At 36.5% G+C, this 13,416-nt stretch overlaps 1 protein-coding gene across 1 annotated transcript; it reads left to right on the top strand.

Annotated features, from left to right (window-relative positions):
- The first annotated feature begins 58 nt into the window (after positions 1–58).
- On the top strand, positions 59–5,693 carry LOC121319917 (heat shock 70 kDa protein 14-like). The gene is made up of 14 exons (XM_041257875.1): positions 59–139; positions 792–872; positions 1,208–1,290; positions 1,474–1,522; positions 1,748–1,853; positions 2,322–2,412; positions 2,549–2,653; positions 3,375–3,536; positions 3,768–3,923; positions 4,008–4,110; positions 4,328–4,543; positions 4,650–4,823; positions 5,254–5,321; positions 5,578–5,693. The coding sequence occupies exons 1-14, from the start codon at positions 83–85 to the stop codon at positions 5,654–5,656; spliced, it is 1,530 nt and encodes a 509-aa protein (XP_041113809.1). The 5' UTR covers positions 59–82; the 3' UTR covers positions 5,657–5,693.
- The last annotated feature ends 7,723 nt before the right edge of the window (positions 5,694–13,416 follow it).

Raw genomic sequence — 13,416 nt, 5'->3', positions numbered from 1 at the left:
TGCTTGGCGTCAGACTGTTCTGATTGGTCCTCAGTTTCTACCTCTTTTTACCCGACTTCCTGTTCTACGCACGGTAACAAGCATGGCTGCTATAGGAGTGCATTTTGGTTGCACATGTGCTTGTGTTGCAGTTTTTAAGGTAGGATTATAATTAATTAGATTAAATAACAAAAGCGTAAGGTAGGGAAAGTGTCCCGCGTTACTAAAATGTTAATAAAGGATAACTGGTCAGTTTTCCCCGGACTACCGGCTTATTCAAAAGAGCCAGCCCTTGTGAATGAATGATGTTATAAATATGTTTTGTTTGTTCCACTCCCCCGCAACTCTTGAAATATAGTCACATATACCGGTAGACGTTTGTGGTGATATATTGTACACCAATAAGTGTTGTGTCCCTTTTTATTTGAATTATTGAAAAAAAAAAAAACAAGGACCAGGGGTCACAAATGGAGTTTAGACAAAGGGGCATTCAGAACAGAAAATAGGAGGCAATTTTTTTACACAGAGAATCGTGAGGGTCTGGAATTAACTCCCCAGTAATGTTGTTGAAGCTGACACCCTGGGATCCTTCAAGAAGCTGCTTGATGAGATTCTGGGATCAATAAGCTACTAACAACCAAACGAGTAAGATGGGCCGAATGGCCTGCTCTCGTTTGTTAACTTTCTTATGTTCTTAAAAGATATTGTTTCTTGTGCAAGTACGCAATTGTTTCGTTTAATGTAAAAGTACATATGGTCAAGGCGGGGGTATCGTAGAGTTTAAAAATGTCATTGTACTTTCCCATATGCAGGATGGCAGAGCCGATGTCATTGCAAATGATTCAGGTGATCGAGTCACCCCGGCTGTTGTCGCGTACAGAGAAAGAGAACAGGTGAGATTTAAAAAAAAAAAAAAAAAAATAAAAAAAAAAAAGGTCTCTTTGCTTGACGTTTTTTTTTTTTTTTTTTTTGTTAACGGGATTAAAACAGAATACGTTGGTCTCACCTAAAATATGGTGACCATATTTGCACATTTTTGTTTGGGTCACAAATTATTGAGTCAGTAAATCGGTAGGTGTTTTATTGGTTGGACAAGATTGTAAAATAGCTTACGGTAATTGTATTTTAAACTGATGCATTATTAGAATACATTAGAGGTGACGGTTTAATCATACTTGTTTCTGGTTCTGTTTTTCCATTGTGAGTAAAATTGTATATTCGTTTTTAGATTGTTGGTCTGGCAGCAAAGCAAGGAAGAATAAGAAACGCCTCAAACACTGTGGTAAAAGTGAAGCAGATCCTTGGCAGAAGGTAATTCTGACAAAAGAAAACAAAAACACATCAATAGCTGTGTTAAGATCACAACGATCTCAGTTCAGTAGAGAACGGTTCAGACCAGACCAGTCTCAGATCTGTTATTTCATACACTTTACTAAATCACTCTGAGGGAGCTGTTTCTTGTCATATTTATATATTATTTGTTTTTTTCTCCAGTTACGATGACCCACAGGCCCAGAAACACATTGCCGAGAGTAAATGTTCGGTAAGTATGTAAAGAAAAAAGACAATATAGACCTTGTTTAAAAAGGCTGCAGTGTGTCTGAAAAATTGTGTCTCCTGGGGTTCTGTTCAAGTATGTATGGGAAACAAATTTATCTGTCAATTTTTATTTTGTAACAAATGCATCTTTGTATTAATATATTGAAATAAATACACATCTTGCTCTTCAGGAGCTATTTTTCTTTTTAATTTCTATTTATTTTGGTAGGTTATTGATAAGGATCAAAAGCCCAGATATGAGATTGATACTGGGGACGATACCAAACTTGTTCCCCCTGAAGAAGTAGCAAAGCTGATTTTCAGTAAGATGAAGGGTAAGTGTTGCTGAATGAAAAAAAGCTGAGGAACCAGGGTGGTCAAAACAGGTTTCTTGCTTTACAGGAATGGTTTCCCACCTGGAAAGTTAGAGACTTTTGGTCATATTCAGAAACAACCCTTGGGTCTCGGTGCTCACAAGTGTTTTCTCAATGCTGGACACCCTTAAGTGTTTCTTCCAGCTGTTGGCATGCAGTTTGTACTGTTTGTGGTAGAACATACATTAGTAAATAGCACAATAAGAAAAATGCAAAAAAATGGGTAGTCTGCAGTTCACTAGACAGCATAAAGCCACTGATTCTCATGACATTGTATGTTCAAGCTGGTACACAAGACCAGACAGTCTACCAGATGTTTCACTTGGGGAAGCAGTAACAAGAAGACAATAATGAGAAGTCCAAAGCTGTGATGAAATTACCATGGGTTTTGGTTTGCTATTCTAGTATTTTGTTTATTGCTTTTTGCAGAAACTGCTCAGTCAGCACTGGGTTCAGATGTCAACGATGCAGTCATTACCGTGCCTTTTGAGTTCGGGGAGAAACAGAAGAATGCTCTGAGGTAAGCCATCAGTACATGACATGACCCAGTTTAAAATATGCCTGTTTATTATACAGAGTACATTAACTGTAATGCCATGTTGTGTTTAGTCAACAAGTATTCTGCATGAAAATGGAAACATTTATTTTATTTTTAGACAGGCTGCCATGGCAGCTGGTTTCAATGTGTTGAGACTAATTCATGAACCCTCTGCTGCACTGCTAGCTTATGGGATTGGCCAAGAATCACCAACTGGAAAAAGGTAAAAAAAAAAAAAAAAAATATGCAATATATATATAGATATATATATAGATAATATATATATATATATTATATATATATATCTAATAATATATTGTCCTAGATAATCTATTATGTAATGTATGTTTGTGGAAACCTGTTAATAGGATGTGTTGTACATGTACATGAACTTTTTCATACTAGTACCAGCATTTCGTGTTTACCTAACTCTTAGGCTAGCAAATGCAAGGGTTAATTCCATCATTGATGACAATTCAAGATTGGCATGTTTTTATGTTAGTTTGTTTTTATCAAGGTATGAAGTCAGTATAAAAATGTAGTGTACAACCAAGCTCAATTGGTTGTACACTACAACCAATTGAGCTTGGTTGTACACTACAACCAAGCTCAATTGGACCAGATTCAATTAAAATCCCCACGCAAAGGGGATATTGTGGAAACAGCTATATGTGGGCCTTAACATTTTGTTTTTTCATATATCAGGAGACTGGCTTATCCAATTGTCATGAAACTTGGTATTAACATGGTTTAGCTTGATTGTCAGATTCTGGTGGTATACGGAATGTCATTTAGTGTTATAAATATTTCATTCTGTGCTATTCTGTACATACTATATTTATTCCACGTTCACAGACTTAAAAAAAATAAAATAAAAATGTACATACTTGTTTAGACCTATCTAATATTTAAATTTTTCATTTTTTTTGTTTTTAATTTTGCAGTTATGTCCTGGTTTACAAACTTGGAGGAACATCCCTTTCCGTTACAGTGATGGAGGTTAACAGTGGGATGTATCGAGTGCTTGCCACACAGACAGATGACAGCATTGGTGGTGAATGTTTTACAGAGGCTCTTGCCCAGCATTTAGCATCTGAATTTCAGAGGCAAGTTTGAATAGATTATTTTTCTTGCTAAACAAAGAGAACAGACACCAGTTTTGGGGGGGGGGGGGGGGGGGGGAGTCAAGAAGAATTTCTATTTAAACATTTGGATACAGTCACATTAACTAAAACCAGTTGTTCTTATTGTAAGGAGCCTTTATTTGTGATAATACATGCATAATGGTTCACACACAAGTTTAAATAATAATTAAGTGTTGTATTCTTTTCATATAGGACCTATAAGCAAGATGTAAGGGGAAACCCCCGAGCGATGATGAAGTTAATGAACAGTGCAGAGGCTGCAAAGCACACCTTGTCCACACTGGGGAGTTCAAACTGTTTTGTAGATTCACTCTATGATGGAATGGACTTCGATTGTAATGTGTCCAGGTAAATGGTAGCCAGGGAAGCTGTCTACTTTTAGAATGGTGTATGGTTCTGTAGCTTATTAACCCTTTCCTTTTTCTGTTTCAGGGCTAGATTTGAACTTGTATGTTCTTTACTCTTCAATAAGAGTATACAGCCAATTAAGAATCTTTTGGACCAAGTTGGTCTCTCAGCAAATGACATTAGTAAGGTAAGGAAAAAATAAAACATATTGTGGGGTTAGTCGTCTTTGTCATAATAAAAATAGGTAAATCAAAATGTCTGATAAATCTCAGATTTAGACATGCAGCTTTCCAGACAGCTGAGAGAATAAACAATGGTGTTGAATTACAACAGTTTTATTTACAAAATTAAAAGGAACTTGTGTAGAATCTAGAAGCCTGTTTGCTTTTCAATTTCTGTTGTAGGTGGTGCTGTGTGGAGGCTCTGCTCGCATCCCCAAGCTTCAACAGATGATCCGGGATCTGTTTCCAGATGTGGAGCTCCTAAACTCCATCCCTACCGATGAAGTGATCCCAATTGGAGCTGCCATAGAGGCAGGCATATTGGTTGGAAAGGACAGCTCCTTGCTGGATGAGGAGTCTTTTGTAGTGGAGTGCTGTGCAAAGGATATCCTGGTGAAGGTAACTATACTAGTGCAGCGCTGACTCTGCTGGATACTGTTTCATTACATGATTATATACTTACATTCTTGCCTGTTACACTTGAATGGAATTTTGTCCTTCCTAGGAATCTGATGACTCTGGGGCTGATGTATACACAGTTTTGCTACCATCTGGCACCCCTTTGCCAGCAAGGCGACATCACACCCTACAGAGTCCAGGGAATGTTTCTTCAGTGTGTGTTGAGCTGTACCAGTCCATTGGAAAGAACTGTGCCACTGAAGATGATAAAGTTGCACAGGTAAGATTCCGAATAGAACAGTAACTGTGACCTAGTAATATGGTAGTTTTGATGTTTTTGCTTCCTGATGTAGACAAAACAAGAAGTTAACTTTGAGAACAAAGATGTACATTCTACTGATAACATAAATCCTAACAGATGTTGCTATCGGCCATTTTTAAACTCAGTCTCTTTTTCTGAGGGAGGGAGGGTTGTAAATGTTACTATGTTCGAATATTATCAGTGTTATTCACTTCCCTTTTACTAAGTAATTGTCATATTTATAAAGATGCATACGTAATTTTTTATATATATATATATATATATATACTTTTTATCCAAAGGGAAATTGTGTACATTTTATCTTGTTTTAGGTACAGTATGCAGTTTTGATAATGGCTTGTTCTACCTTCCAGATTATTCTCACTCAAGTTTCACTTTTTTTTTTCAGATTGTACTTAAAGATTTAGAGAAGATAGAAGAACCCCGTGACATTATAACAGTTCTTACCATGAAAAGGTACTGTACTGTTTGTTTTAATTGACAGTCTTTCAACATGTAGCTTATGATGGCTCTTTGCAGCAGTAAACTGTATGGGAGGTCCACTGTGCCAGTTCTCTGTCAACTTCAATGTTTTTCCTATGTCATTGCTGGATTTAAAAAAAAATAAAAAAAATTAACTGTTACTTTTGTATTAGATTCACTTTTAGAATACATTGAACTATATGCTTATTTCCTTGTATTGATCCTAATGTTTATTAACGTTTATTTTTAGGGATGGGTCCTTACATGTCACTTGTACTGACCATGGAACTGGAAAATCAGAAGCCATCACAATTGAAGTTGCATCCTAAAATAACTTCAGAATAAAACCCTTTACTGACAGTTTGAGATGTTTTGCTCTAACATATTCTTTTTTTTAAAAAAAGGCAACATTTAGTTAGAAACAGAACATGATATTTATTATAACCAAAAGACAAATACACTAGTAATACACATGTAACCTATTTATTTACAGAAAGTCTAGGTAATGTCTTATGTAGAGGAACTGTTGTGCTCATTTTCAGATATATCTGTAATATGAATGTTTAGTACATTTCATACAATTCTGTTGGGTTTAAGCATGTTAAACATTGTTGAACAAGTTGAAGCACAACTGAAAACGAGTTTACATTAATTCATGCCAATTTTTAAAGCCTGTTTTATAAACCACAAGTAAATATTATCTTAGCATAAGAAAAAAAGATCAAATTATGGAATTAAAGTACTTTAAATAATTGCTTACAAAATAAAGTTTAGTTTGAAACTAGATTCAGCCATCTGCTGAACAAATCACTTTAACATAACTCACAAAGCCTTCAGACAAAGTTTAATAAAAAATACATATATAGGGAAAGAACTTGACATACATAACTTTAATTGACATGCCCTGATAGAACCATTTGTGATGGAATTAAGATATAATTTGTGTTCAGACTCATGTAGCCAAGAGCAGCATGGAACATGTATTTATTGCAACATGTATTTATTGAACTGTTTGACTTGAGGCTTTTGAATAGAATTACTGTAAAAACCTTTGTATAAGTCTATTTTCTGGGTATTTTTAGGGGGTCCTAAAAAAGGGGGGGAGTGACTTCTACAAGTGACCTATAGGCTTTTTCCTGAAATTGTTGTCTCAAAAAGGGGGCGGGGGACAGACCTTATGCTCTGTTTTTTACGGTAAGTGACAATGCAACAGCAGCGATCATTTGGAACCTAAAAGTAAATAAACGTGAACCTTGTTTTCTGGATTTTTTTGTACTGAAAATATTCTTAGGTTGTGTATTTACTGTTCTTAACTGCTATTGGCTCTCCTGCTGCCAGTCCTTTAACTGTTATACTTGAGGTATCTCAGACTCAGAAGTAGAGGGAAATTCAGAATTGGAGGAAGTGATACTACTACATATTAGATCAGTTTTACTGGAACTATGTTGTTAGCTATATGTACTTAGTTGAAGGCTGCATGTATGGATTGGGGATATTGTAGTTCCTAGGAGCTCCAGAGCTATGCAAACAGCACATTTGAAATGTATTTGTAACTTAGAGCAAAAACTATTTATGGATATTTATAAAACTGCAGTTGATGAACATAGTATAAATATATAAATATATGTTATCTATTAAAAATATACATATATTTTAATATGAATTAAAGCTCAGTGAATTGGGCCCAAAAAGGTCACACTGTATGTTAAAGCTACACAATAGATGTACAGTACATATAAGAGACTGTTTGTGTGTTCTTAAAAAAACACAAATTTAGCAGGTTTTAGTAAATTTTACTAACAATTCAGCACATTTTAAGAAACTGGTTCAGCCCATAGTATTTCTAGCTCTTTCTAAATTCCATATTTTTGTATACTCCGCTTGCTTGGTATCTGATAGAATCTGGGGTCAAAAAAAGTTGTGTCAAGATAAACACTCTTAATGTCTTTTACTCTGTGAAGAAGAAAAAAACAACATAATTAAGCTATAACAATACACATTCCCTGACAACTTCTACATTATTACATGCTTCTCTAATTTAAACTACAATTCCCTGGTGGCTTTGGGATAATGAGTTAACTGTACCGACTACCACATGATTATACAGTGGATTCCTATTCCTATTACCTCTCTGGAGTAAGGCTTAAACTTAGTGTTCAAGAGTGTGGAGCTGAACAAAACAGAGCTTACCGTTCTTTGTGTAATTACCCCATTTCTTTAGACTTGTATGTGCAATTTTAGCACTAAAATGAGTTAAGCATCTCTGAAAAAAATATTAAAAAAAAAAAAAAGCTCTCTCCAACAGCATGGCAGTGTGATGTTTATAACTGTGCTGTAATGAGTTGCTGATGCAGGCAGAGCCATGGCAGTCACATGCAAACTGACACTTAGTGATCAGGTGGGCATGCACAAGACAGGTACTGTAGAGATAAGATTATTGAAAGATCAGCTAAACCTCACTGGTGTGACTGTAACCATGTGCGAAAAAAATTGGATAGAATTTAGGATTCTTTAAAAAAAAGAAATCTATAAAATGCACTAATATTAATGAAAACTGCAACTGTAGCAATTCACTACACCTTGCATTAACACACTCCCAGAGACTGGAAACAGCCAACGTGCACAGTAATTTACTACATTTATCCAACGTTGCACTACACTGTAGCATGGTATAGTACAAAGTATCACATTGGTGGCAGCTGGTAGCACATATAAACACACAGTATTCCTTCTGTAAACTATTCTTCTGTCATCCAGCCACAGTCAATCTCTGAGCTCTATGTTTTATCCAGGTATTAAAGTAAACCAATAGCTTAGAAATACAATTAATTACATATAGCTCCTGTATTTTTGTAAGACAAAATGATATTATTTGTCTATGAATAGGCATATTTGTTGCATGTGCACTAGTAGGCTATAGTACAGTACAAAGTCAGATAAAAGCTTCATCTTCTAGTACTACACAGGCAAGATGACAAAAAAGTTAACATGTATTCAAGCATCTCTGGCACGTCTCATCAAATTAATTATTCATTATATTATATACATCCCAAACAAATACAGTGGCTTGCGAAAGTACTGACCACCCTATTTTGTTGCCTTACAACCTGGAAATAAAATTGATTTTTTGGGGGTTTGTATCATTTGATTTACACAACATGCCTACCACTTTGAAGATGCAAAATATTTTTTATTGTGAAACAAACAAGAAATAAGACAAAAAAACAGAAAACCTGAGCGTGCATAAGTATTCACCCCCCCCCCAAAGTCAATACTTTGTAGAGCCACCTTTTGCAGCAATTACAGCCGCAAGTCTCTTGGGGTATGTATGTATAAGCTTGGCACATCTAGCCACTGGGATTTTTGCCCATTCTTCAAGGCAAAACTGCTCCAGCTCCTTCAAGTTGGATGGGTTCCACTAGTGTACAGCAATCTTTAAGTCATACCACAGATTCTCAATTGGATTGAGGTCTGGGCTTTGACTAGGCCATTCCAAGACATTTAAATGTTTCCCCTTAAACCACTCGAGTGTTGCTTTAGCAGTATGCTTAGGGTCATTGTCCTGCTGGAAGGTGAACCTCCGTCCCAGTCTCAAATCTCTGGAAGACTGAAACAGGTTTCCCCCAAGAATTTCCCCGTATTTAGTGCCATCCACCATTCCTTCAATTCTGACCAGTTTCCCAGTCCCTGCCGATGAAAAACATTCCCACAGCATGATGCTGCCACCACCATGCTTCACTGTGGGGATGGTGTTCTCGGGGTGATGAGAGGTGTTGGGTTTGCGCCAGACATAGCGTTTTCCTTGATGGCCAAAAAGCTCAATTTTAGTCTCATCTGACCAGAGTACCATCTTCCATACGTTTGGGGAGTCTCCCACATGCCTTTTGGCAAACAACAAACATGTTTGCTTATTTTTTTCTTTAAGCAATGGCTTTTTTCTGGCCACTCTTCCGTAAAGCCCAGCTCTGTGGAGTGTACGGCTTAAAGTGGTCCTATGGACAGATACTCCAATCTCTGCTGTGGAGCTTTGCAGCTCCTTCAGGGTTATCTTTGGTCTCTTTGTTGCCTCTCTGATTAATGCCCTCCTTGCCTGGTCCGTGAGTTTTGGTGGGCGGCCCTCTCTTGCCAGGTTTGCTGTGGTGCCATATTCTTTCCATTTTTTAATAATGGCTTTAATGGTGCTCTGTGGGATGTTCAAAGTTTTGGATATTTTTTTATAACCCAACCCTGATCTGTACATCTCCACAACTTTGCCCCTGACCTGTTTGGAGAGCTCCTTGGTCTTCATGGTGCCGCTTGCTTGGTGGTGTCCCTTGCTTAGTGGTGTTGCAGACTCTGGGGCCTTTCAGATCATGTGACACTTAGATTGCACACAGGTGGACTTTATTTGACTAATTATGTGACTTCTGAAGGTAATTGGTTGCACCAGATCTTATTTAGAGGCTTAATAGCAAAGGGGGTGAATACATATGCACGCACCACTTTTCCGTTATTTATTTTTTAGAATTTTTGGACTATTTTGTGTATGTCCATTACATGAAATCCAAATAAAAATCAATTTTAATTCCCGGTTGTAAGGCAACAATATAGGAAAAATGCCAAGGGGGGGGTCAATACTTTCGCAAGCCACTGTAAGTTAAAATACATTAACATAATATTCAGTACATATATTTTAGAAGCACAGACCCTACAAAAGGTACTTACATGACTGATATGATGAGGTTTAGCTGATCTGTCTGTCAATAATCTCTGTGGTACCCGAGTTATTATGAACACACCCACTTGATCGCTAAGGAGTCCACTTGCATGTGCTTACACCAGAGTAAGACATGCTTTTGGAGAGAGGTATGCTTAAAATCATTTTAATGCTAGAATTACATATACATCTGAAGGAATATTAATCAAAATTAAGGTAAGCTTCCCCTATAAAATTAAAATATGGTCCGCTGCTGACATGGTTCATTAACAGCTAAAACTCACATTTTTTGCCTCTAAGCACTGTATGGAGACTCGCATTTACAAAGATGGTGAACTCAAGTTTTTCACAAATTAACCAAACTAGAGATTTTGAAAAAAAACATGCAAGATGTACCTGTCCCCAGAGTGTAAAAGTTCCAATCGAGCAGCTTCCCCCTTGGCCATTCTGAAATCTACTGTATAGTGGACTGTTCCATTGTTACCTTCAAACAGAAACCTACAACAGACGATAGGCAAAACCACATCAGACAATTAAGTATAACAAAAGGAAAGCATGACTGGGGACATAATATAGGGGATGGGATATCAGATTTAATTATTTGTAAACATGAAGTAAAATCGATATGTGGAAAAAAAAAAATCTCTACAGACCCTGTCTGAAAGCAAGTGGTTTGTATAATCGCCTTTACTATGCCTCCATACAAGTACTTATATGACTGACCCTGGGCAATAAACAAGGTGAAAAAACTACAACAGAATTCCCTCTATCGGTGTTTGACTTACTTTATTACTAAGAACAAAACAAAGCTTCCCATGGGGGCATACTGTTATGTAAGGAAATTGCATCTAATAAAATATTGTAAACATGAAATAATTCATGGATATAATTCATGTAATCTCTAGAAGTCATACAACCAGATTTAAAACAATGTGTCAGTGAAAGCATGTTTGTAAAATGCAACGTTACTTAATTTGCCAAAGTTATCAATGTCAGACTGCTGGCAAGCCCAATTCTTTTTGATTATCACAGTTCTGTGCATTGCACTCTGTAGAAACCTAGCAATCACTACAAAAATAATGGGTTTTCCATTGGTTTGATGATGATAACTTATCAATGCAACGTGCTATTTTAATTAAGTGACCAATTTACTGGACAACACTGGACGCTCATAGAGCTTTACTGAGTAAATCCTAAAATACAGCTGTGTACCATAGAGCAGAAACCCCAAAACCCACATGACCTCAGTACGGAAGCCTCATCAGAGGTCATGATCAAACACACATTTAGAATATAGTGTTTATAAGCTGAATATATAGTCAGTGCCACTAATGGTCTCCGAGGTTCTGACAGTTCATTAGAGCAGCTTTTGCCACAAAAGGGTTATAATACATTTATGTAGCTGGTACAAAGCAAACATCTGAAAACAACAAATTGATGGCCACGATTAGTGCATGCAGATCCACATTTTGAACGAGGACCCTAAAAACATAAAATATAATTACTAATTACCTCTCTTGATACCTCGTCTATTAATGAAATTTGTATTGGTGTTTCCACTTCAATGGCAACCTGTAATAATAATAACATAAGGAATAATATACACCCAGATGTGCACAATAAGGCTGTAATTCTATCAAGGGTTTCTGGTGACATACAAATCACGAGTGCACTAGCTTGAGTGATTTATTAATGTCACTGGAAATCTGTAGAAAATTTGCCTTAGCTTTTTTTTTCCTTGTCACTCAAGAGCCTCTACACTGCCTAACATCTCATAGAGGGCATGAATATGTATTATAGAGGGTCAATTCTTTATAAATGTATGCCACTTATTTTTTTCCTAATAGCACTTGCGTTATTCTGCCCTTCCACAACTTTAAATCTGCAGGCCATTCCTGTTTGTTTTGTTATTCACAGTGTTTTGTTGTGTGGTAAAGTTTGTTTTTCAAAATTGAAGTTAGCTGTTTTATAATCAACCCAAATTATACACGGACAATCTTGTTTTACATGGGTCTCCCACCACCAGCATGTGTAATAAAACTAAAACACTGCAGTTTACATGAAAATTATCATGCACCAGGTATAATAAAATTATAGTAACACTACTGCGACTAATAATGCTGTTGATTTTGTATAAAAAACTACATATCCTGATGGAAATACCAGTACTGATTGAACATCACTGGGCTATTTTGGTCAGACCTGTTAGTTTGCTGGTTTGAAACTGGTAGGTCAAGAGACTAAACCCAGGTTGAAAGCAGGGTTTGCTGGTTCAAAAAATAAATAAAAAAAAAAAAAAAAAAACAAACCTAGGACTGTTGTCTATACCTGAACACACTCAAAGATGATTCAAGTTTAATATTTTAAGTAAATAGAAAAAAAAAAAAAAAAAAAATAGAAAAAGTACAAAACCAGTAATTATTTGGTCTAATTTACAGTATAAGCGAACCGTCAAATTAGACAAAAAACAAACATTTTAATTAATAGAGCGATATAGTGGTGGATCCTAAAATTAACAAAGCTTGTTTATATTATAATGCTGCAGTGTAGAACATGTGGCGCGTGATAGGTGTGGTAGCCTTCAAAGATGGTTTTGCTGTACCCTTTGTAGCGGATTTATTTTCAGCCTCTACTTACAAAGGGTAATTTGGCCAATATTTCAGTTTCCTTCTACAGAAACCAGTACCCTTTTTTTAAAATAAAAATAATATGCTTTTCGTTTAATGTTTTCCAAATGTATGACCTATGATGGCGCGTCCTTGTTGATAGTATGGATCCAGTAAAATCCTAGACATGAAACATACAAGTCTTAACAAAAAGCGTATACATTTTCAGTTGGGGGGGGGGCGATATATAGACCGATATGTTAATGTTACAGTATGTTACGTAAAGACAGCGTAATGGTGATAATCGTGACCACGGACCCTGAAGAGCTATTGGTAACATTAACATTATTGACAACGTCAACACCCCCGCGGAGTTCACCTGCATCTCCAGTGACCTTTTTCATATGAAAGGGGTCGCTTAATATATAGACATATGGGTAATGTACAGTATGGTACTTAAAGAAATAGGAATTGTGATAATCGCTGACAACGGACACTGAAGAGCTTTGGTAACAATGTGACACGCAACACCCCCACGAGAGTTCACCTGCATTCCAGTATCCTTTTAGCTTAAAAGTGTCAGTGATGTACTTACAGATTCAAGAAAATGCACACTTAAAGAATATGCAGGAGTCTGTGATAATCGCTGACAACGGACACTGAAGAGCTTTGGTAACAATTAACAGTATTGACACGCAACACCCCCACGCGAGAGTTCACCTGCATTCCAGTATCCTTTTCACAGCTGGAGCTTTCAGCCCTTTCATGATCTACATGAAATAAAGTG

The sequence above is a fragment of the Polyodon spathula genome, chromosome 8, assembly GCF_017654505.1.
Source record: "Polyodon spathula isolate WHYD16114869_AA chromosome 8, ASM1765450v1, whole genome shotgun sequence".
NCBI lineage: Eukaryota > Metazoa > Chordata > Actinopteri > Acipenseriformes > Polyodontidae > Polyodon > Polyodon spathula.
This window is presented reverse-complemented; position numbering and strand designations above follow the sequence as displayed.

What these genes read in the sequence shown, in the direction of transcription:
- LOC121319917 (XM_041257875.1), top strand. Translation starts at nt 83, where the DNA reads ATGGCTGCTATAGGAGTGCATTTTGGTTGCACATGTGCTTGTGTTGCA. An exon ending in TTGCCGAGAGTAAATGTTCG is followed by an intron (nt 1,523 to 1,747) that starts GTAAGTATGTAA and finishes TTATTTTGGTAG; the next exon opens with GTTATTGATAAGGATCAAAA. An exon ending in TTAGCATCTGAATTTCAGAG is followed by an intron (nt 3,537 to 3,767) that starts GCAAGTTTGAAT and finishes CTTTTCATATAG; the next exon opens with GACCTATAAGCAAGATGTAA.